The 26735-nt window shown below is 38.3% G+C and overlaps 1 protein-coding gene across 1 annotated transcript in view; it reads left to right on the top strand.

The window, feature by feature from the left end:
• Positions 1-14387: 14387 nt before the first annotated feature.
• The window catches only part of LOC150085823 (telomerase-binding protein EST1A-like), a 228408-nt gene continuing 216060 nt past the window's right edge, over positions 14388-26735 (top strand). The window contains 2 exon segments of the mRNA XM_090374707.1: positions 14388-15291; positions 15472-16399. Of these exon segments, the coding sequence (XP_090230833.1) occupies positions 14388-15291; positions 15472-16399 (1832 nt within the window).

The following is a 26735-nucleotide window of genomic DNA, read 5'->3' as shown; positions in this document are numbered from 1 at the left end:
TACCCACACCGACTTGAGAAATTTTCCCATGATCAGTGAAATTTTCTCGCATGCTAATTTAATTGCGGTACAGTGACTTACGTAGTTCTGAGATCAACATTTTAAAAAATGATCAATATTAGTTATATGCATTTATCCGAAGTCTACTCATCACTCACTACAGTATTAGACATCATGCGTAACGGACAGTTTACTCGAACATTGTATCATAATTAATGCAACCAACACAGTTACATTTTCAAAGAGAATGGCGGATAAGAATGAAAAAGCAACAAAGTCTGGACGCAGTGCGAAGACTACAAATGTGAGAAAAAGACAATTTGAAAATTAAATTAGACGTTTTGAAGCGCATCGATTCCAGTGGATTGAACAATTTTTTACAATTGTTCTTACGGGTTTAACTGTAAGAACAATTGTAAAAAACAAAGAATTAATTTTAGCAGCGGAAAGACAGCTGTTCCACTGCAAGAAACTAGGGCTAGGCCGGCTTTTAGGATTGAAATGGAGAGACTAAGTAATTTTATTGAAGATAATATCCAGTGCAGAATTCAGTTAAGTTAAATATTATAAAAAAAAAAAGAGAGAGACAGAGAGAGAGAGAGAGAGAGAGAGAGAGAGAGAGAGATTAGCCTATATGATGATCTGAAGAAAACTCACCTAAAAAAAAATGTGGAACCATTTAAAACTGGTAAGGGATGGTTGAATAGATTTAAAATCCAGGAAGAAGCCGCAAGTGCAGATCAAAGAGCCGAAACTTTCAAAAAAGAACTTTTTAAAATTATTGAAGAGGGGTATTATGTGTTATACTTCTCAACAAGTTTTTAACAAAGATGAAGCAGGACTTTTTTGGAAACGAATGCCTAAAAGAAGTTTCATATTTAAAGAAGAAAAAAACATGCCAGGTTTCAAAGCGGTGAAGGATCGGTTGACTTTATTATTGGGTGGTAATGCTGCAGGGGGATTTAAAATTAAAACCCCTTTTAGTTTACCAGGAAGAGGCCCCAAGTACAACCCAAAATTGACACATTTTTCATAATTAAATTCATCAATTAAAATCAATTTAGATAAATTAAATTCGTGATTTTAATTGGAATTTTAAGTTTAATTTTGATAAAGTAAGTAGCCACATAATTATATATGTATGTAATGCAGAATATTTTGACCAACATTTGGGCATCTTTTCACTACTGTTTATTAACGATTAGGAAATATCCTATGGCACCGACCGCAACTCACAAATACATATGTTACCTTATGGGAATGTGGCGCTCGCTTAGCATGGATTCACTTAGCTCTCTGTTTTTCCGGAACGAATTATAAGCGTTAAGCGGGGGTCACCTGTATAAGCTTGTTTTCTAGCATCTTGTGCCTATGCTAATTCTAATATTACATCATCAGCTAATGCTAACACTACATAATTCATTTGTATTTTAGCAGAAATGTTATAATCAGGGGTGGGGGGGATATATATTTAAGTCTTCTGTTGCTATATGGCATCTGACAGATACCATTTAAATTTTTTTTTTTTTTTTTTAATTTGTAAATGAAATCAAATCCTCCCATGTACCTTTGCCCGGTTATACTGCTGGAATGCACTGTATAACCAGTTTTTTCACTGGTTGTATAGTATATTCTGTTTTAATTTCAATATAGTATGAATTATGAGTTTTTTTTTTTTTTTGCATTTAACAGATGATAACCAAGCAAAAGCATCTATTTTTTTTTACCCCTCTAGGTAGTTGCTATTCCCACGTTGTGATGGTCTCTTCTCCAGTGGGGAAGAGACCATCACCAAATTGTGATCTGAGGTGCATTGAGGACCATCATCTTGATTGTTACTTTGAGGGGTTATTTGTGAGAAAAAGATCAAGTGGGTTGGCTATGTGATTAGGATTATCTGGTATTCTGGTAGGTAAATGGAAAAGCTGAATGAGGTCATTTATGCAAACCTTGGCTTCTCTTCCAGCTGGGTCTGTACAACTAAATGCTAAAATCACCTAGGAAAATTACAACAGAAAGTTGGACTGGAGAAGAATATTTCAGAAAAAAGGAAATCAAAGACAATTTCCAGAAAAATAGGAAAAAGAGATAAAGAGACCATTTTAAGCAAAGAAATTCAAAAAGAGCAGATCCCATACCAAGTCTTAACTGGGAATATCAGAGCAGACATATGCACAAGTATCATCTTTGAAGCAAAGGGTATCATACAACAAATAATTAGGACTACTGAGATGTTCAAGGCAACCAATAATTGGGATTCTGTCAGAAAAAATTGGTGGAAATGAACATCATTGAGATTTTTTTTTTTTTATGAAACCCCTAAACACAAAAGGTATTGGAACCTACAGTACTTAGTACTATGTGTGGGTTGGAGGTTGAGAAGATGAAAGAAGATATTTGTTGACATTAGACTTGAACTTCTGTAGATTGTAATTTTCGGGAAATACGTATAAAGGAAGGAGGATTGTTCCAGAAAATGGAAGTTGAATGAATAAATGAGAAAGAAGAAATGTTAGTTCTGTGAATTTGAAGTTAAACAGTAAAAGGATATTGACTGGTGGCGACACGTGTTTGGACTGCTTTGAAAGAGAGAGCAGGAATAGTAGAAGCCAATTCAGAACACTGCCCATGGAAGTGTCTACAGAAATGCATGCAGCAGAAACAGAATATCTATGAGACAGGGACTGGAGAGACTATTAGAGATGAGTCATTAATTAACCTAACTGCCCTCTTTTGTTGAAATAGGCCTCTGGGGTTGGGCATATTCATAATATAAATTTTTAGTAGTTTACACCAACCTTGCGTTGAAATAATACAACAAAAAAACAAAATTAATAGTTTAATAACTGGTATTACTAATTTACAATAAATTACTATTTACAAAAAGCATATAAAAAGAAAAAGAATACCATAAAATACAATAAAATATACAGAATTAAAAGCGCTAAAATCTGAAGCTTTCGAAGGCTCTGCCTTCTTTCTCAACAGTACGCTTTATTTTTGCAGTGCAATCTTAAATACCTGCAGGTTCACGGCACATGTCATGTGATTCAATGACACGTGCATTGTTCTCATGCATAACAGAACCGGAAGTGGCTCGGGAGCGTGTCAGGTGAAATCGTTCATCCCTCCAAGAATCACTGTCTCAAAGAGGGGATGAATCCGCATACCCCTATCTCTATTAATGTTGCTCCCAATGGAACTAATCCGCAAGCTCTCGAGCCACTTGCGGTCCCAAAACCTATGTGCCCGGTCGATGATAGTAGCTTCGTCCAGGGAGATTTGATGTTGCTTCTCCCAATAATGCTCCGCCACGGCTGATTTTGCATAATCTGCATTCCTTATCACCTTTGTGTGCTCTCCCAGACTATCCTTTAAACGCCATTTTGTTTCCCCCACATAAAATTCCCCACAATCCGGGCACTTAATGCTATAAACAACCCCACTTACACTTTCTTTTGGAATGGCATCTTTCACTTGTGACAACACTGTGTGCAACTTACGTCCTGGCAGCTGCACACAGCGTGTCTGATGATCCCGTAATACACGGGCTATTCGTTCGGTTAGACCCAGATAATAGGGAATGTATCCGGTGGCTATCGGCATAAATGCCTCACCTCTCCTCTGTTCTCCATTGATATACTTATTTATGATCCTCTGGGGGTAGCCACACCTCAGGAGATCTGCCGTGATGTGCTCAAACTCTTTCTTTTTATCCTCGGAGGTGCTACAATGTGATTTAGCCCTGTCTATTAGTGCTCTAATCACACTGTTCTTGTGATGGCTGGCCTGAACTAAATTATAGTGTGAATACTGACCTTTACACAGGTTTTCTGTAAACCCTAGTCTTTAAACACGGGCCTTCTCTGTAGACCAACACATCCAAGAATGGTAAGATCCCTCCTTCTTCCACCTCCGAGGTAAAGTATATAAATGGGGAGAAGCCATTATGAAAATTCAAAACCACAATATGTAGAACCACAATATTATCCTCCTGCCTGAGACCTTTAAGTGCTAATTTTTGTCTAATGTTAAGATTGGAGGGAACTTCCTTTGCTTGACTTAAAATAGCTGCTGTCCTTGTCCGGATTTCATTAGCCACTTCCTCAGGTAACCTATTGATCGCTCTCTCAATGCCCATCGCTACTTCTGCGATGGGCGGTTTCGACGGAATCATTGCGAACTTAGTTCCTAGATTCAAAACCTCTTCCAGTTCTTTAGTCAATTATTTACTGCTTAAATTAACTATAAAATTACTAGCAGTATTATCAATATTATATAATAAAATTACTAGCAGTATTATCAATATTCTGGTTCCGTTACGCACGAGAACAATGCACGTGTCGTTGAATCACTTATGTGAGTTATTTACTGCAAAGTTGCGGTGAATAACTTTTGTGAGAGACCAGAATGCTCGACTACCATTTGGACAAGAAACAAGTTTTCAACTCTTAGCCTGTTCAAAATGTAGTTTGGACTGATTAATTGCTTTTCATTTGTTGTGAGTTTTGGTGTAGGCAGAAAATGAAACTGAAGATTCTGCAATAAGCCAATTACAATATGCAGCATTCTTCTCTTGAACAACCTTAGCACATTTATTGGAAAACCATGGTTTAGATAAGGGACAAGATTTTAATGTGTAGTGTGGAATAAAGGATTCCATCCCTGCAAGAATAATTTCACTGACATGATCTGAGCAGATGTTAACATCAGAAGTTTTGAAACAGTAATCCACCTAAGGAAACGAAATCTCGCAGATCATCCCATTTTGCATCTTTGTAATGCCAAACAACACAAGGTTGGGAATTGCCAGGAAAAGGCTCCATTGGAGAAGAGACCATCACCAAGTTGTGTTCTGAGGTATATAGAGGACCCACCTCTCGACCGTGTACTTAGAAGGGTTGTTTTTGAGAAAAAGATCAAGCATGTAGGCTGTGTGGTTATGATTGTCTGGTATTGTGGTGGGTAAATGAACAATCTGTGTGAGGTCATTAGTAATTCCAAAAGCCTCATCAGCATCTCGACCATCTGGCTCTGTGTGATGACTAGAAAACAGAAACCAGTTGGAACTGCAAACATTAAGTTCACCAAGGAAAATTATCTCACTGTTAGGAAATTTGGCCTGGAGAAAGTCACGTTTCAAAGAGAGGAAATCACAGTTCCAAGTGATTAGTGGAGTTGGGAGAATGATAGAGGCAACAGACAAATTTGACAGAATGTGGTAGACAGATTTTAAGCCAGAGAAGATTGAAGAGAGGGGATTCAAAATTAAGTCTATGACAGGGAATATTAGAACGGATATATGCACAAGTATCAGAGACGGTCGTGTTCCAAGCCGCTAAGTGGATTTTTCTTATTTATTGATTTGAAATTATTGTTTTTCTAAAACTTTTGATTTAAATTTAGTAGTATAACATTATTTTGTGATTTTCTGATTAACTTGGTGTATTTATTCTTTACTCGGCCTTGTAATTGCATAAAAGTATCGGTAAAGGTTTCCACGTGTTTCAACTCCGCTAGCGTTCGTAATTTTCCCGCCATTGTGATACGATAGTTGTATGCCGCACTAGATAGCGTTAGTTGAACTTCGTTAGCAGTACGTTTAAATAAATACATATAACGACTTAGATTACAAACGTAATATAATTAATTATATTTAACATAATTAATAACATAACATAATTAATTATAATTAATTAATAAATTAATAGAATCATGACTCAGAGCAGAGCAGCAAAGCAAAAGGCTCAAGCTAATGGAAGCGCTGTGGCTCAGAGCAGAACTGAGGGGGGGGCAGTTGTCCTCTGACTCACAGCCTTATAAAATGCACTGTTTGCTTGATGTTTGCAGAGCAATCGGGTACGGGACATGATACTGCCAAGGGGGATGTCTTTGTGTGTGCGCGATGCAAGAAGTGTATCGATATCAGGCAACAACTCAGCGTTCTTGTGGGCCTATATGAGAGCTTGAAGGACAGGGTGGATGCCCTCGAAGTAACTAAATTGAGGGGCCCATCAAGCTCTCAGCTGCCCACATCAACGCCAGAGCTTGCACTTGGGCATCGCGTGACACAGAGACAACCCCCAAGGCAGAATGCGCTGGTCCCGAAGGAACTAGTAGTTGTTGGTGACTCTATTGTCAGGGAAACGGGGAACATGCTTTGTAAAAAAGATAGGTGGAACAGGACCAGGGTATGTCTGCCAGGGGCAAAGGTTGATGACGTTGTAGAGCGAATATCATCTTTTAAGGGCACAAAAGGTGATATAGTTGTACACGTTGGCACTAATAATATTAAGAGTAGGAGACCGGCAGAATTACTTAACAAGTACAGGTCACTGTTGAACAAAAGCCGAGAATTAGGGTTGAATTTGAAAGTGTCTGCAATTCTGCCCAGACACGATAGGAGGGAGTATATGATGAGAGCCTTGTCGATCAATTCGGCCCTGGAAAGATTGTGCAAGGCTCAAGGGGTAGAATTTTTTTCAGCCTGGACTGTACTTGTTAACAGGAGAGATTGCTTCTACAGGGATGGGATACACTTAAATAGAAAGGGTGCAAGAATATTTGCTGATGCTATCGAGGCAGTGTTAGGTGGGTCGGAAAACTGCTAGCTTGGGGGGAGACAAAGACCAATAGATTGACAGTAGCCACTGGCAGAGGTGAAAGAGATTCTTGCACTGCTTCTATTAGAATGAGCAGAAGCCTGAAAAACAAGATGCATGGTATTTCAGAGACTGCTGGGAGCCATTGCGGTACAAATAAACACATGGGTTGTGTTAGGGTAGCTAAGAATAGAAACAGGTGCAGGTATACTTGCGTGTACACCAATGCTAGGAGTTTAGTAAATAAATTTGATGAATTTGAGGTATTGCTCAAAACATCAAAGGCAGATATTGTTGGGATATCAGAGACGTGGTGTCACACAGATATAAGGGATGCAGAACTGCAATTTGGGGAGTACAACGTCTACAGAAAGGATAGACAGGATAGGAAGGGGGGAGGGGTTATGCTATTAGTTAAGAAACACATAAAAACCAAGGAAGTGAAGCCAGTCGACATCGCTGGACAGTGCAGTGTTGAGTCAGTTTGGTGTGACATAAGCATTGGGAGATCAAAATTGAGAGTAGGAGTGTGCTATAGGCCTAATGACTCTGATGAGTATAATAAGGAACTGTACAGGGAAATAGAGTGGGCCAGTAAATCAGAGAGTCTTATAATGGGAGATTTTAATTTCCCAGATATTGACTGGAATTTGGGGGCTGGTTACTCACACACTAGCAGGGCTTTTGTGGATTTATTGGATGATTGTTTTCTACATCAGCATGTTCAGGAGGCAACTAGAGGGAGTAATACTCTTGATTTGATTATCAGCAGTGATTCTTCATGCATTAAGAATCTGCAGATAAATGAACCACTAGGTGGCAGTGATCACAGTGTGCTGAAGTGGGATTTACTGAAAGAGGTAACTACCATTAGGGGTAAAGGGAAGGGTTATTGCTTCCGTAAAGGCGACTACGATGGACTGAGACAGTATTTAAATTCTATACAGTGGGACCAACTGATGATGTTACCAACAGCAAATTCAAAATGGGAAGCATTCAAAGAACATATCTTGGAAGCTACTAGGCTTTACATACCAACTAAGAAATATTGTTCAAGGTTTAGGCCAAAATGGATGTCAGATGAACTAATGAGGCATATGGCAGAGAAGAAAAATGCATGGGATACTTACAAATTAACACATGACACAGAAGCCTATGATAGATACAAGTTGATATGCAACCAAGTTACAAAGGAGGTTAGGAAGGCGAAGGCAGATTACGAGAAATCCTTTGCAAGGGATGCAAAGAAAAACAGCAAAGAGTTCTTTACTTATGTAAACTCTAGAAGGAAGGGGATGAATCAGATTGGTCCACTTGATATTGATGGGTCAACTGTTGATGATCCTGCTCAGGTAGCTAACAAACTAAATGAATATTTTGCATCGACATTCACACATGAGGAGTTATTCAGCAAGGGGAATGCCAGAGGTGTATTCAACTCTAGCAGTAAGCTACAGAATCTTGAAATAACTGGGAGTAAAGTGGAGGAGAAACTGTTGAAGATAAACACAAGAAAGGCACCCGGGGTGGATGGGATCTATCCAGTTATATTAAAGGAGGCAGCAAAGGAAGTAAGCAAACCCTTAGCCATAATTATGAGAGCTTCCTTGGACTCAGGGGAGGTACCCATAGACTGGAAATGTGCAAATGTGACCCCAATTCACAAAGGAGGATCAAAGGCTGACACAAGTAACTATAGACCTGTGAGCTTAACTTCTGTTCCAGGAAAATTAATGGAGGCACTGGTTAAAGAAGCACTGCAGGATCATTTAGACAAGACTTCAGTTATAGCTCAGACACAGCATGGTTTTGTTAAGGGGAAGTCTTGCCTGACCAACTTGATTGGATACTATGATGCAGTCACAAAAGAACTGGATGCAGGGAATAACTTTGATATTATATACTTGGATCTTAGAAAGGCTTTTGATACTGCTGCACATGGAAGACTGCTACACAAATTGGAGCAGTGTGACATTGGAGGCAAATTGCTGCTATGGATAAAGGGGTGGTTGAGTGGGAGAAGACAGAGAGTGGTAATCAATGGACACTGCTCATCGTGGACTAATGTCATTAGTGGAGTCCCTCAGGGCTCAGTGTTGGGTCCATTATTGTTTTCTGTATTTATAAATGATATTGATGATGGTATATCAAGCTTAATGTCCAAGTTTGCAGATGATACAAAGGTTGGCAGGGTTGTCAAGGACACTACTGACACTACACTGCTGCAACAGGATCTGGAAAGGTTGAGCAGATGGGCTGAGAGGTGGCAAATGAAGTTTAACATTGACAAATGTAAAGTACTACACATGGGAAACAGCAACCCCAGGGCAACGTATCAACTCTGTGGTACTACACTGACAGTGGTAGAGAATGAAAGGGACTTGGGGGTGATTGTGCAGGCAGATATGAAGTTCTCTGAGCAGTGCAGACGGGCTGCAAGAGTAGCTCATGGAGTATTGTCAATGATATACAGGAATTTTTCCAGCAGGGATAAGGAGGTGATTATTCCATTGTATAAGGCAATGGTCAGGCCACACCTAGAGTACTGTATACAGGTCTGGAGGCCTCATTTCAAGAAGGATGTAGAGCTGCTGGAACGAGTACAGAGAAGAGCAACAAGATTAGTGAATGGAACAAAGGGGTGCTCTTACGAGGAAAGGCTTAAGTTTTGCAAATTACAGTGTCTTGAGACTAGGCACCAGCGAGGTGATCTGATAGAGGTGTATAAAGCCTTGAATGGTTTAAGCATGCTCAATGCTGATGGGATTCTTCCTCTAGCTCAGAAAAATCACCTGAGAGGGCATAAATTCAAATTGAGGAAAGACAGATGTAGGATAGACGTGCGGAAATTTGCCTTTAGCCAGCGGGTGGTTGGTTGGTGGAACAGACTGCCATCCCTTGTGGTGGAGGTTGATAGCCTAAATAAGTTTAAGGCTCAGCTGGACAGGTATTTTGAACGAACAGAGGGGTGAAGTGGAAGTGGGTTTTTTTTTTTTTTTTGGCTGATGCTGCATAAGCTTGTTTTCTTGCATCAAATGCCTCTACTAATGCTAATGCTAAATGCTAATGTATCACCTTTGAAGTGAAAGGAATCATACAGTGAATAATTTGGACAACTGAGATGAGCAGTGGTTGAATCAACCAATAACTGAGATTGTCAGAAAAAGTGCATCAGGTTTGGCAGCCTGTAAGTGGAAATGGATATTGATGAGATTAGAACTGAGACCACGTATATTTGTGAAATGAATGAGGAAATATTTGGGAGGGTTAAATCTTTTTGCAGATAAGTAAGCTCTATTAGTTTGACGGTTCATGGTGTATTCAGTAGTAAGAAAAAGTTGGGGGGGGATTCTCTGTGAAGTAATGAAATTATTGGATATGGCATACACATGGTAAGAATATACCCAGGGCCTTGATAATACCCCCCTGCATACACACTACTCTGACTCCCTCCAGTCACTATCTGGCAGAGTACTGGCAGCAAGATTACACGCTAGCTGATCTGGAAGCCTACTAAAGAGTTACCAATAGGTTCGGTCCAGTATACTAGCTAGCGGCCAGTCTGCAAACACCATTTTAAAGCTGTACCCTCGAAATGTAAGGGAGATTGTAACTGAGACCATGTATATTTGTGAAAATATACTCAGCAAGTGTATACTTTCACAAATTTTCATGAAAATATTTGGAGGTTTAGATCTTTTTGCAGATAAGGTTGTTCTACTACTAATGCTGATGCGTTCATTAAATAAAGTAAAAATTTGGGAGGGGAACATGTATGAAATAATGAAATCTTGGATATGGTATACACACAGAATGAATATACACACCTGCTCTTTGACATAAAGTGGCCTCAACATTGCCCCTGAACACACTACTTGGACTCTCTCCATTCACGGCACCTCCATAGCCAGGTGGGCAGGAGCAGCAGTGCGCAGCACACGCTTCTTGATTAGACCGGGGTTCGAGCCCGTGACCACCAAATACGGAGGATATGGAAAGGTCAGGGAATGACCACTGCATATCCCCGGAGCAATATGGCCTTAGTTGCTAATTCTTCTAAAAACCAAAACAACAACAACAAACAACTCTCCATTCATGGCAGAGTAGAGACTTTCTGCCTTTACTTTGCCAGATAGTGGATGCCCCCTAGACAGTTACCAATAGCTGATCTGGATGCCTCCTAGACAGTTACCAATAGCTGATCTGGATGCCTTCTAGAGAGTTACCAATAGATTTGGTCCAGTGGACTATCTAGTGGCCATGCTGCAAATATGCTTTTATAGCTGTATAAGGAAGATTGGATCTCACCATGATCCCCATTATAACCTCTAACGGCATCAATCATACTGCATGATGGATGAGTTGCAGGTTACTGGAGCTTTGTTCTTGAGACTAAATGTGGGCTTCACCGCTTCAAGCTGCCAATAATCAAAGTGGTGTTATTGCACCAGCTGATGAGTCATCTGCCACCTAGTATTGCCTAGTCATATAGAGGCAGCATTCCTCTGTGTGGTGCAGGTACCACATGACCCCTGCTTATATCAATTCACACCTGTTGCTATCTGGCAGGGTAGAGGCAGTGAATTTACACACTAGCTGGTGCTGATGCCTCCTAGAGAGTTACTAGTAGGTTTGGTCTGGTGGACTACCTAGCAGCCACCTTTTTAGAGCTCTACCCTTGAAATGTAAGGAATATTGGATCTTGCCATGATGCCCATTATAATCTCAAAAAGCCATTGGTTGTACTTCAGGATGGAAGCTAAGTGGTGGATTGCACTTCTTGATGAGAGTCATGGACTACCTAGTATTGCCTTGCAACTCAGAGGGGTGGCATTTCACTGTATGGTGTGGACACCACACCTAGACCCCTGCTTATGTTAGTTCATGCCTGATTGATCACCTCCAGTGTACTAGGTGCAGTTTCAGAACTTGCACACAGGGGGTATAGGATTACTAATAGTCCTGTCATAGTGAAGATGCAAACAGAGGATTTGGTTGTTACAGACTGACTGGACTTCACCAAAATCCAAATCTTCACCAAATCACTTGACTCATGAGTGTTGCCTGAATATCATTTTCATCAGTACTTTGACTCTCAGATAGCAAGCCTTAGCTTGTCATGTCTGAGAGAATGAATGGGACAAGCCTTAAGGACCAATAATCAAATAGACCTCTGGTGTGACTGACATATGACACTAGCATAGAACTTCTAGATAACAAATTGTTAATTTAAACTTATATCAGCAATTCTTATGAATATTGGTGAAATCTTTTAAATCATGCAAAAATTCATTCTTTACAACTTTTCAAAAACTACTAAGATAGTGTTAGCAAATATGTCTGGTAAATTAAATTCAAATAGTATGCTATTAACTTTCTTTTTTTATGTAAAATTTAGTCTGTTCAAAGATTTCATTTCTATAATCTCTTTCCCATCTCTCATTGTGTTGGCTGTTTAACATTCCATGAACATGCTAGCTATCCATAGTGGGTCTCACTATGGAGCAGATCTGTTACACTAGCAGCTGACATCAATTTCAAGTCTTAGCAATGAGCTACCAGTAGATTTTATGTTAAGTAGGGAAAAATTGGGCAAGTTATAAATGATACAGGTAGCTTTTAAGAAAGATTTTCAATCATAAGCACATTCTTCAGGAGGCATAAATCCTTTTTCAGAATTAAATATAAGCATACTGGATGAAGTATGCTCTGGGATGTCTTAATTAATCATCTGATACGGAATTAAACCATCAAAAAAATGGTCAGCTATTCACTGTTTGATTATTACAGTTTGCGTGATGCATCAAATTATAAACTGGAAAGAGACACTTCACTGCATTCTAAAAACTTTAAAAGAATATAGAATACAGTAATACCCCGACTTACGCTACCCCGACTTACGCGAACTCGGAGTTACGCGGTTCTTGATTTTTTTCGTTTGGCAACGCTGCCGCCCACTATCTTCAAGGTCGTTTTTCATATGTTATCGATATACGGTGCGACGGCGGAGAATGAGAGCGAAAGATGAACAAAATTCAACTTTGCTGCTTTTATGTTTTTTATATCAGTGAAGGGGAAACACATTTCACCATAATAACGTAAAAAGCAACACAATTCCAGTTATCGGTATAATCGCAAATGCAATTAGATCGAGTTTACTACCAGTTTATAACAGATTTCACTAGCAGAAACGCAACTGGATTTTTATTGTTTTATGGTAGTAACCCCTAGAAATGTGAGGTGTTAATAGTGTATTAACATATAGCCTTTATGGTGTTGTTTATTCAGTTGCTACATGCGCGCAGCTTTGTTTATGCGTATCAAGCGTGCCTCCTCGTTTTGTAATTGTGCTTTATTCCCAAAAAATGAGTAAAATACTTAATTAAAAGGTGTGAAAAGGAAGCGTCCTGGTGAAGACACTGCAGATTCAGAGAGAAAAAGAAAAGCAATTATCGATAAACAGAGGCGGACTGGGTCAAAAATTCTTACCCGGGAAAATTTATAGTGGCGTCATACTATGGTTTATGGCCAAAATCACACTGGCCCACCGGGGTTTCCCCGGTAAGGCTTATGGCCAGTCCACCTCTGTCGATAGAGAAAAAATATGAAATTGTGAAACGCTTTGAGCGAAATGAAAGACCATGTGATATTGCACGTGCTACAGGCCTAAATGAAGCAACGGCGAAAAGCACATGACAATTGCAAACTTGACAGGTTGAAAATTGAAAAGGGCTCAATTGTAAAGGGCTTAAAAATTTTAGAAAACAGACTCCAACGAAGAACGCGTTATAGCTACAAAGCAAGGAATAAAAAAATTATTAGCTTGCTACGAAGAAATTCTGCGTGAAAAAAAGAACGCGCTGTGTCGTCAGACGAATTTGTTAGATTTTATGAAGCCATCGACATCGAAATAACTTTTTTACGTAAGTCATTTGTTTTTTTAATACATATTTTGTATTAATATGTATAAAGAACTGCAATTTTATTAATATTTTTCTTCTAAACTAGTGTTTTTGTTAGTCCTTGGTCCCAATTAAGCAAAATTTATATGTATTTATATGCAAAGTTGTACCTCGACTTACGCGAATTCGACTTACGCGATTTTCGTCGGACCCACCTATCGCGTAACTTTGGGGTATTACTGTAACTTAATTTTTACCCCAGGGATGGATCATCAAGCACTGCTGTTTTGGTTCCAAATGAGATAATTTTAATGGGCAATTCAGTTTTTGGGAAAACTGGGAATATTTTCTTAATAAGGATGGATGGACAGATGAAATAGAACCAGAACATCTTCCAGGTACAATAATTGTTATAGACCAGTTGTCAGTTCTTAAGGGGACTAAAGTTAGTTGGTGTTCATGTCTAAACTAATGACTTAAAGTGAGGACTTAGTAATGAAGTGATAGTGAGGACTTAGTAATGAAGCATAAGATCATGTGTAATTTTGGCTAAATAGAATTAACTTTCATTTAATTTATAATGATTAACGCTTAAATTTGTTTTTTGTATTGATGTTTATTTTATGGTTCTATTCTCAATAGTTTGTAGTTAGTATTATTCTGAATTTTTTATTAGTAGAAACTGAGACAACAGTTTTAATATGAATTGAATAAATTTAAATCTGTGACTATGTAGCCAGTCTTACATTTATTTTCTATTTTTATTGTTCTTTTAGAGATATTTGGTGTTAGATCAAATTCAGAAATGAGGCAAAAGTCTGAAGAGAAGAGAAAACCAAAGAGAGAGGGAAAGAGACCTGAGGTGCAGATATACAGACCTGGTATGGGTCTTCTTCAGAGGAACAATCAGAATCACAGTCCTCATAGAGATGATTCAAGAATAGTTAATTCTGATCAAAGTGCTTGTGAAGAAATAGAAAGCATAATTTTTCAGGTAACTGAAAAAGTCAAAACCATTAACATTTTGAATCATAGTAGTAGCAGTAGTGAATCAGGAACTTCCATGCAGAATGCCCCTAACTGTAAAAGAAATAACAGTAAAAATCGAAGGCCTGATCTTCAAGTTTACATTCCTAAGAAGAGAGCCGTCCTAGATACTCTTCCTGTAGACAGTTTTAAAGTTAAGGATTCAAGTCCTGTAAGAAAAGTAATTGAGAAATCTGTTAGAAGTGAAAGTGCAGAATTGGATTGTATTGTTGAGATAGAAAAAAGTTCATTATCTGCATCCAAAAGGTATTCAAAATCAACACACAGAAGGAATAGAACCCTCAGTAGTAATGTTTCTTTAAATGATAAAAAGATGTCCCGTATCAATAGAACTAAATGCTATGCAAGTCCAGCTAATAACTTTTCACAGAAGGATACCGTAAGTCAAAATAAAGAGAAATGGGAAGGAGAAAACTTAAGTGGAAATAAAACACACACTGATACTTCTGTGATTAATAGCTTTGCTGAAAGGGATAATTATCTTTTATATAATGGGCTACTTCAAGGAAGTGAGAAAAACTCATATAGAGATATAGGAAATATTAGGTGTGATGAAACAAGTGAAAATATAGACTTTCGGGACTCTAAAAAAAGGGGGAAACCATGTCAGAAAAATGAGCTGCATAAAGGGAAAACCAGCAAGTCTACAAGTCACTGTCCTGCTGAGATTTCTAAATCACCAGAATTATATACGCCTGATTCTGAAGATTGGGATGGAAAATTTATTGTGATAGAAACAAGTATATTCCCTTCAGAGACACTTAGTCAAGATGATCCACATTTCACTCCAGAATTTGGGGATGTTGTGGATAATAAAAATGATATTGCCAATAAAAAATTAAATAACTTTGCCAAAAATATATATATATATAAGAGTTTAGAAAATGACAAAAGTTATTTACAAATGAAAAGACCTTCAGGTAATCAGAAAACTAAAAAAGAAGCTCTGAACTTTAAAAACAGCACTGGGACACATATATCTGATTCAAAAGATAGTCAGACGGAACATAAAAGCAAGAATATTTCAAAAATTTTAGACTGGAGTGAAGCTGTTGAAATGGGCGATTCAGAAAATCATGTAGATACATTTATTAATAATCAAGATCCGGGAAGAAGTAGCAGTAGTACTAGCAATAATAGCAGCAGGAGTAGTAGTAGTATGCATGGTAATAAGGCTAGTAAAATTATATGTTTTGAGGGGGTCCAGATCAAAGCAAGAAACAAAAAAAATGGTGACACTGTAAAAAGTGAAAGCCGAAATCATGATAAAAAATTTTCAAAGAAAAGTGATAAGAAAATCAATAGAGACAAGATCGAATTTGAGCAAAATTTGCCTCCTCGATTTCAAAAATTGAAAACAGAGAGTCAGGTTTTAGAAAAGCAGCCTGAGAAACTAGAAACAAAGAGTGCTGGCATCTTAAAGATCCCTACGGAATCTGTAATTTCTGAACATCAGAAGCTGGTTTGTGTCTCACCAGATCACCCACTGGTAAAGGAAAGGAAGTTAAGTTATGAAGAGTTGCCAATTGTGCATAAACATCTTTTTGATCCAGCCAATCCTGAAAAACCACTAGTAATTAATGTGTCTCCACAGCCACAGGTATTTTCTACACCATTTTCTTCTGTTACTCTTAACCAAGGGGTAAATCAAATCGGAGGTATACAAATTCCACCTTCAGTTTCACTTGGAAATCCTTATCAAGACCAGTTTAGCCCTATTCCACACCCACAAAGCCTAGTTATAGCTCCTTCATATCCTTTTGCATCTCCTCCTCCAAACTTTTCCAACTTAAACCCTCACAACATGCCTTTTTGCTACGGTAACCTTTCTCAAGAAAGACAAAGGAGGTAAGATATTTGAATTTTCTTTAAATTATTATTTTTAAAAATCTGTAATATTTTTAGAACCATATTTTATTAAATTGTTTGCTATGATAAGCAGCTTAAAAATATTTTTCAGCAAAAAAAAAAACAGTTGATAGCCAAATTAACTGTGTAATTCTAATATTATTGGAATAAGAGGTAAACACTTTTTTTGTTAAAATTAGCTCAAACTTAAATTTGGTTATCACATTTTGTGGGATAATCAAACTAATAAAGCTCTAATGTAAAAGTTAGTGCAATTTCATTATTTCGGTACGTAGCCAACTACTTAAGTAGTTATAAATTGGCATCATTAAGTATATCTCATATTGTGAATACCTTCACAATTAGTTGCCATGATATTGCACTACCTCAAATAAGTAACACTTCACCATAGAAGAAGACAATTGTTACTTATTCTCAGAGGATACCATCATCCATACAGCACCGTTTTGGAGCTTATTGGCTCCTCATCAGTGGGTGGGCAGGTACCCTGGTGTTGCAATGATGATAACCCAGTTGTGAAGTATAACTCCACAATATGAGAGATGTCTGATGGTGTGGAGTAATCTAAATTATCAATGGATTGGAGAATAGTTTATACTTCTGTATGTTTTTTTTTTTTTTTTTTTTTTTTTTTATATGCAAACCACAAGCACGAGAGGCATTAGAACCTGTATTACTTAGTACCATGCATGGGTTGAAAGTTGAGAAGATTAAAGAAGATAATTGTTGACATTAGACTTCAACGTGTAGATTGTAATTTTCAGAAATACGCATGAAAGAAGGCTATTCCAGAGAACTGAAATTGAATGAATAAATGAGAAAGAGGAAGCGTTGGTTCTGTGAGTTTGAAGTTGGACAGTAAAAGGATTTTGACTGGTTGTGGAATGTTTTTTTTCAGACTTCTTTGGAAGAGAGAAAGAGGGAATTATAAAGCCAATTCAGAAGCAGAGTGCCCTTTTTCTATATATATATATATATATATATATATATATATAGAAAAAGCATGCAGCAGAAACAGAACATCTATGTTCTGTTTCTGAGATGAGTCATTAATTAACCTAACTGCCCTCTTTTGAATGGAATCTATAAGACAGAGAGATTTTGGGGGCACTGCCCCAGATGTGGGAACAATATTCCATAATACAGCAGATTTGCAAATTGTACGGAGTGAACAGCTGTTTGCAAGAAAAGTAACACTGAGAGCGAAAGAGAAAATCCAGTTTTTTGGTTGCAAAGAAAGCAATATTTGTAATGTCCTTATGCCAAGAGAGATTAGAAGTCAGAGTATTTCCCCATTAGAGATATATGATCTTGCATAGAAATCGGAGCATCATCGAAGATAAGCATAGGAGCAGAAGAATCCTTTTTGCGAGATATAAGAGAAGACTGAGTTTTAGAAGGATTGAAATCAAGTAAGTTGTCTTTGCCCCACTGGAGAATTATCTGGAAATCGGCATTCAAGTAATGGTAGCAGATATTCGAGAAGTTGAAGCTGATTGAGCAGTGCAAGGTTTCTCAAACTGGAAAGTGGAATGCAATGTGCTATCATCAGCAAAATTATGAATAGGATTTCCAGTCAATGGAAGAAGGTCATTAATATACAAAAGGGAAAAGAGTGGGAGAAAGAACTGAACCTTGGGGAACATTAGCATTAGTAGAGATGTTTGAAGACAGAGCCATCTACTATCACCCACAGTGAGTGGTCAGAAAGATTACATTTACAAAATACAGTGGGTAAACCATAAGATCTAAGCTTATTTAGAAGACACCTGATGCCAAACATGATCAAAAGCCTTTGAAATGCAAGAACAACTGCTTCAGTTTCACCAAACTTTTCCATTGAATTTGTCCATAAATAGTTAACATAAACCAGAATATCACCAGTGGATCGACATGGATGGAATCCATACTGGTGATCGTTGATCACATGGAAGTTTTCTAGATAGTTTAAGATTTGGTGTTAATTGATTTTTCTATTACTTTAGAGAGAATAGAAGTAATTGCAACAGGATGATAATTGGTTGTGAGGGATTCGTCACCCCTTTTAGGAACTGGCTGGATATGAGCAAGCAGAAGGAAAAACACCTTTAGAATATTTAACCCCAGGGGCTCGCATCTGGTGAGTATGGGCTTGGCACACCCAGGGTCCTGAGCTGGATATCATCACTCTCCCTCTCTCTCGGTAATTCAGAATTTTTTTTTTTTTTTTGGCTGGTGCAGCATAAGCTTCAGACTTCCTTGCACCATATAACTAATAATAAAAAAGTGAAAAAAAGGCAACACAGAAGAGGAGTAAGTTCAGGAGCACAGGTTTTGAGAACAAGTGGAGATATACCATTAGCATCAAGATTGATCAAAGTCTTTCTGACACCCTTTTGATGGAAGACCACAGGAGGCATTGAATGGAGTGTGCTAGGAATGGTGGGAGGTGGTTTACCAAGATGATCTATATAAGAGTTGGAAGCAAAATATCTTTGGCAAAAAACCAGAATACTTGACTACCATTTGGAAAGGAAGCAAGGTTTCTGCTCTTAGCTTGTTTGAAATCTAGTTTGGACTGATTAGTAATTGCTTTACAATTGTTGTGAGCTTTGGTGTAGGCAGAAAATGAACTTGCAGATTTGGAAACAAGCTAATTATGATATGAAATATTCTTCTTTTGAACAGCCTTAGCACTTTTATTGGAAAACCAAGGTTTAGATAAAGGACGAGATTTTAATGTGGAGTGTGGAATAAAGGATTCCATCCCTATAAGAATAATTTCATTGACCCGATCTGAGCAAACATTGACATCAGAAGATTTGAAACAGTAGTCTGACCAAGGAAAAGAAGAAAATAAATCTAGCAGATCATCCCATTTTGCATTCTTGTAATGCCAAACAACATGAGGTTGAGAATGCCACAAGAGAAAGGCTCCATTGGAGAAGAGACCTGAGATCTGAGGTGCCTAGAGGACCACTCATTTCGAGTGTGTGTACTTAGAAGGGTGGCGCCTCCGTAGCCAGGTGGGCAGGAGCAGCAGTGCACACGCTTCTTGATTAGACCGGGGTTCGAGCCCGTGACCACCAAATACGGAGGATGCGGAAAGGTCAGGGAATGACCACCGCATATCCCCGGAGCAATATGGCCTTAGTTGTTAATGCTCCTAAAAACCAAAACAACAACAACTTAGAAGGGTTGTTTGTGAGTTAAAGATTAAGCGTGTTGGCTGCAAGGTTAGGGCTGTCTGGTATTCTGGTAGATAAACGAACAGTCTGTGTGAGGTCATCAGTAATTGCAAAAGCCTCAGCATCTCCACCAGCTGGGTCTGTGTGACTAGAAAAGAAATGCAAGCTGGAGTTGTGAACATTAAAATCACCAAGGAAAATTACCTGACTGTTAGGAAAGTTGGATTGGAGAAAGTCAAATTTCAAAGAGAGGAAGTCAAAGAGTTCCAAGTGATTAGTGGAATTAGGAGAATGATAGAGGCAAAAGATGAATTTGGCAGATAGAGAGAGATTTTAAGCTACAGAAGTTCAAAAAGAGGAGATTCCATATTACTAAGTCTCCGACAGGGACTTCTTGTGCCTTGCTACTTTTTAATCATTCCATATGTTCTTTTCTGGATTTAGTCTCGTGAGTTGCTACATTACTCTGGGATTACTGCTACCCATATGCAATAAATTTATTAATGTTAAACTTCATTTCTCAGCCTATCTGCCTAATTTTTCTATATTTTTGCAGCAATATATCTTCATTACTTTCACTAATCACCCTGCCAACCTTCATATCATTTGTAAACTTAGACATTAAGCCTGATATACCTCATCAGTATCATTAATACCGAAAACAACAAACCCTGCGGGACTCCACTAATGACATTAGTCCACAAAGAACAGTGTACATTGATCCTTCTTTAATACCAAACTGTTCCAATTTGTACATATGTCTTTTATGTGCAACAGTATCAAAAGCTTTCCCAAAATTCAAGTAATATATCAAAATTATTTTTTTGAATCCAGTTACTTTGACTGTATCATAATATCCAATCAAATTGGTCAGCCAAGATTTCCCTTAACACAGGTGGTCCTTCATTACTTTAATCAGTGACTATCATTTTCCCTATAACAGAAATTAAGTTATCAGGTGAGTAATCAGGTCTGGAGGAATCATTTTTAGAAGGATGTAAAGTTTCTGGAAATTGCAGAGCTCAACCCGATCAAGGCCTTGATTGGGTTGAGCAAGCTCAGTGATGATGGGATTCTTCTTGTTGAGATTAAGAACCTGAGGGGGACATAGATTCCAACTGAGGAAAGACAGTTGTAGAATAGATGTGTGAAAATTTGCTTTTAGTCAGTGGGTAATTGCTGGAACAGACTTTCGTCTTTTTGTTGTGGAAGTTGATAGCTTAAATAAATTTAAGGCTGAGCTGGACAAGCATTTGGAGTGAATAGATCAGTGAAATGGTAGGGGTTTTTTTTTGGCTGATACTGTGTAAGCTTGCTTTCTTGAATCGTATGCCTCTGCTAATGCTAATTACTCATGAAAATTCCAAGCACAAAAGCACATAATTACTATATGAAAATTCCAAGCACAAAAGATAATAGAACCTACAGTACTTAGAGCATGGGTTGAAGGCTGAGAAGATACTTGTTGACATTTGACTTGAATTTCTCTAGATTGTAATTTTCAGGAAATACTTATGAAGGCAAAATCAATATTAGTTTTCTGGAACACCAGAAATCTAAAGTTGAGGGAATAAATGAGGTGGAAAGAAAAGTTGATTCTGTGAGTTTGAAGTTGGACAATAAAAGGATGCTGACTGGCCAACTCAGAAGAACAGTGCCCATGGATGTATCTGTAGCAAAGGCATGCAACAAAAACTGGTCTATGAGACAGAGAGCGAGAGATATTGTTAGAGATAGGTCATTAATTAACGTAACTCTCCTCTTTTGAATGGAGTCTAGAAGAATGAGAGAGGCATACAATGCAAGAAAGCAAGCTTATGCAGCATCAGCCAAAAAAAAACCCCCTCCCATTTCACCCCTCCATTTGTTCCAGATGCCTGTCCAGCTCAGCCTTAAATTTATTTAGGCTATCAACTTCCACAACAAAAGATGGAAGTCTGTTCCACCAATCAACTATCTGCTGGCTAAAGGCAGATTTCTGCAAATCTATTCTACAACTGTCTTTTCTCAATTTGAATCTGTGCCCCCTTAGATTCTTAATCTGAGCAAGAGGAAGAATCCCATCAGCATTCAGCTTGCTCAACTCACTCAACCCTTATATGCCTCAATCAGATCACCTTGCAGATGCCTACTCTCCAGGTGCTGCAATTTGCAGAACTTAAGCCTTTCTTGGTAAGAGCACCCCATTGTTCCCTTCACCAATCTTGTTGCCCTTCTTTGTACTTGTTCTAGCAACCCTACATCTTTCCTAAAATGAGGCCTCCAGACCTGTACACAGTACTCTAGGTGTGGCCTGACCATTGCCTTGTATAATGGGATAATCACATCCCTGTCTCTGCTAGCAAAATTCCTATATATCATTGACAAGACTCCATGACCTGCCCTGGCAGCCCATCTGCACTGCTCAGTGAACTTGATATTTAACTGCACAATTACCCCAGGACTCTTTCATTTTCCACTTCCCTGAGTGTAGTACCACAAAGTTGGTAGGTTTGTCTTTGGTTATTGCTACCCATATGCAGTACTTTGCATTTGTCAATGTTAAACTTTGGTTGCCACTTCTCAGTCCATTTGCCCAACTTATCTAGATCCAGTTGGAGTAGCATACTGTCTTTCCTGTCGTTAACAACCCTGCCAACCTTTGTATCATCTGCAAACTTGGACATTACACATGAGATACAATGGGCCCAACACCAAACCCTGGGGAACTCCACTAATAACATTTGTTCACAAAGTGTCCATTGATTAACATTCTCTGTCGTCTCCCACTCAACCATCCCTTTATCCATTGTAGCAACTTACCCTTAATGCCATACCTCCAATTTGTACAGCAGTTTTCCACGTGCAACAGTATCAAAAGCCTTCCTGAAATTCAAGTACGGTGGATTCCGGTTATTTGTGCCACTGGTTAATCAGGGAAGCCGTTTATTTGAGACAAATCTTAAAAAACAGAACCCAATCGAGAAAATAGCCAGGGTTTACTTCGCTTAATTGGGACAATATGCCGTTTAATCGGGGCAGGAGACTGCAGCACCAGAGATTACCCTACGATTGTCTCCGACTGTACCACGTGGTTCGGTCGGATTTCTGGAGGTCACAACCATAAAACTAATTAGCAGTCACCTGTTTATTGGGCTTTTCTGTTATCATAAACGGATAGTAAACTCAATCTTATTGAATTTGCAATAATACCGACAGCTGGAATTCTATGGGTTATTATGGTGAAGTGTGTTTACACTTCCATGAAATCTTCAATCATATAAAAAAATAAATTTTCAGAATCTGCTCTTCATTCCTATTTTTAAAGCTTTGTAACTTGTTACTCCATTCTCACTTGACGTGCATATTACTTGCAATTTGTGTGCCGTGTTCTTTGTTATTGATTGATTATCTTTTTAATGTTTTAAATTTAAACCCCCACCCACAAATGTCAGTGAACAGAAATGTCAACTAGTTAGTATGTACATATTACAGTACGTATTAATTATTCTGATTATCATGTATATTCTTCCAATTTTCATGTACCATTTAATTTTTTAATTGGTAATGTAATAAAGGTTAATTTGTGCATAATATTTCTTTACTTTTATAGCCTGTGGATAATATTCCTCCTAGTTTTGCTAATTAGAATCACTGTTTAATAGAATTAAAATTCAATTCACAAACGTGATCACAATGACCAGCGCTTACTGTGCATCGTATAGTGAACGGTACTTTACTGTGGTGAGTCCATCATAACGGGATTTGATTGTACAGTGAACCAATTGTAAAGCTGGGGTCCATTATATTTTTAACTATTTACATGACACTTCTGAAAATTGGAGCAGCCGCTTAATCGGGCCAAGATGCACTAGTCCCAATGTGTCCCAAATAACCGGAATCGACTGTATATCATAACAAAATTTTTTTGACATTCAGTTCCTTTGTGACCACATCATAGTATCCAATCATATTGGTCAGACAAGACCTCCCTTTAACAAACCCATGCTGTGTCTTAATTATTACTGCAGTTTTGAATAGACGATTCTGCATTGCTTCTTTAACCAGTGATTCCATTATTTTTCCTGGAATACAAGTTAAACTAACAGGTCTATAGTTAGTTGTGATGCCTTTTAAACTCCCGTTGAATTGGTGATAAATTTGCACACCTCCAGTCCATGGGGACCTCCCCTGAGTCCAAGGAAGCTCTCATAATTATGGCTAAGGGTTTGCTTAACTTCCTTTGCTGCCTCCTTTAATATAACTGGATAGATCCAGTCCATCCCAGGTGCTTTTATTATTATTATTAGCCTTATCTTGCAAGGAAGCCTGATGCTGCACCAGCCAAAAAAAAATTTCTGAACTACCCTGAGAGAGAGAGAGAGGAGAGAGAGAGAGAGAGAGAGAGAGAGAGAGAGAGAGATAAAAGGGAATCACCAAGGAAGAGAAGAATGATGATATCCAGCTCAGTACCCTGGATGTGCCAAGCCCATACCCACCAGGTATGAGCCCCTGGGGTTACTTTTTTTACGTTTAACTTCAACTATTTTTCCTCCACTTTGCTCTCAGTTATTACAAAATCACTTAGCTCCCTGTTAGAGTTTGATAAAGTTCTGGCACTCCCCTCATTGAATAGCTTCTCATGTGTGAATGTAGATGCAAAATAGTCATTCAGTTTATCAGCTACCTGAGCATGAACATCAATAGTTAAGTGGGGTACACTTAAATAGAAAGGGTGCAAGAATATTTGCTGATGCTATTGAGGCAGTGTTAGGTGGGTTGGAAAACTGCTAGCTTGGGGGGGGGGAGATACACAGACTAAAAGGTTAATAGTGGCCACAGGCAGAGGCAAAAGTGATTCTTGCACTACTTCTATAAGAATGAGCAGCAGCCTGGAAAGCAAGGTATTGGAGATTTACAGGGCTGCTGGGAGTCATAGTGGAACAAGTAAATACATGGGCTGGGTTAGAGTAACTAAGAGTACGAACAGGTGCATGTACACCAATGCTTGAATATAGTTAATAAATTTGATGAACTTGAAGTGCTAGTCAAGGCATCAAAGGCAGATATTATTGGATTATCACAGACGTGGTGTCACACAGTTATAAGCAGTGCAGAATTGGAATTTGGGGAGTACAATGTGTACAGGAAGGACAGCCAGGACAGGAAGGGAGAAGGGGTTATGCTGTTAGTTAAGAAACACATAAAATCTAAGGAAGTGCATCCAATTGATGTTGGTGGACAAGGCAGTGTTGAGTCTGTTTGGTGTGAAATAAGCACTGGGAAAGGAAAAATGAGAGTAGGTGTTGTTATAGGCCTGATGATTATAATGAGCAATTGTGCAGAGAAATAGTGGGCCAGTAAATCAGAATGTCTTATAATGGGGGATTTTAACTTTACAGATATTGACTGGAACTTGTGGATTAGTCACTCACACACTAGCAAGACTTTTGTGGATTTATTGGATGACATGTTTTCTTTAGCAACATGTTCGAGAGGCAACCAGAGGGAGTAATACTCTTGATCTAATTATCAGCAGTGATTATTCATGCATTAAGAATTTGCAATTAAAGGAACCACTGAGTGACAGTGATTGCAATGTACTGCTGTGAGAATTACTTAAAGATGTAACTACCATCAAGGCTAAAGGGAAGGGCTTTTGCTTTCGTAAAGGTGACTACAGAGGTCTCAGAAGGTTTTTAAATTCTATACAGTGGGATGAACTGATGATGTTACCAACTTTGAACTCTAAATGGGAAGCCTTCAGGGACTTAATTTTGGAGGCTACTAGGCTTTTCATTCCAACTAAGAAATATAGTTTAGGCCTAAAAGGATGTCAGATAAATTAATGAAGCTCTTGGCAGAGAAGAAAACTGTATGGGATGCATATAAAGTATCAGGTGACACAGAAGTCTATGGCAAATATAAACTGGTCTGTAATCAATTCACAAAGGAGGTTAGACAGGCAAAGGCAGATTACAAGAAATCTTTGGTAAAGGATGCAAAGAAAAACAACAAAGAGTTATTTACCTATGTAAACTCTAGAAGGAAAGGGATGAATCAGATTGGACCACTTAACAAAGATTGGTTGACTATTAATGATCATTCTCAGGTAGCTGATAAACTGAACGAGTATTTTGCATCTACATTCATACATGAGTTGTTATTTAATGAGGGGAGTGCCAGAAATTTATCAAATGCTAACAGAGAGCTAAGTGATTTTGTAATAACTGAGAGCAAAGTGGAGTAGAAATTGTTGAAGTTAAACATAAGGATGGCATCTATCCAGTTATATTAAAGGAAGTAAGGTTGGCAGGGTTGTTCAAGACAGTATGCTACTCCAACTGGATCTAGATAAGTTGTGAAAATGGGCTGAGAAGTGGCAACTGAAGTTTAACATTTCAAAGGGGAAATTTACCCCTTTCCTTGACAAATGCAAAGTATCGCATATGGGTAGCAATAACCGAAGAGAAACCTACCAACTGTGTGGTACTACACTCAGGGAAGTGGGAGGTGAAAAAGACCTGGGGATAATTGTGCAGTCAAATATGAAGTTTGCTGAACAGTGCAGACAGATTGCCAGGGCAGGTCATGGAGTCTTGTCAATGATAAATAGGAATTTTGCTAGCAGGGACAGGGACCATCACCCACAGTGAGCAGTCAGAGAGAAAATTGGAGGCCCAATTACAAAAATCATTTGGTCAACCATAAGATCGAAGCTTATTTAGAAGGCCTTTATGCCAAACACGATCAAAAGCCATTGAAATGTCAAGGGCAACTGCTTGAGTTTCACCAAACTTTTCCATTGAATCTGTCTATAGATGGGTAACATAAGCCAGAATATCACCAGTGGATCAACATTGAAGGAATCCATACTGGCGATCATTGATCAGATGGAAGTTTTCTAGATAGTTTAAAGAGTTGGTGGTTAATTTATTTTTCTATTACTTAAAAGAATAGAAGTTACAGTGGGATGATAATATTACCCTTTTTAGGAATTGGTTGGAAATGAGCAGATTTCCAAGCAGAGGAGAAAACACTTGTTCTCAAAACACAGGTTTTGAGAATAAGTGGAGAAATACCATCAGCACTCTTGCTTTCTTGGTATTAAGGCCATTCAAAATGCTGACATCCTTTTGATGGAAGACCACAGGAGGCATCGAATGGAG

Source organism: Mastigoproctus giganteus, chromosome 5 (assembly GCF_048544385.1).
Source record: "Mastigoproctus giganteus isolate SK-2022 chromosome 5, ASM4854438v1, whole genome shotgun sequence".
In the NCBI taxonomy this organism is placed as follows: Eukaryota; Metazoa; Arthropoda; class Arachnida; order Uropygi; family Thelyphonidae; genus Mastigoproctus; species Mastigoproctus giganteus.
Note: the sequence above shows the minus strand (reverse complement) of the source record. Positions and strands in the feature narration are given on the sequence as shown.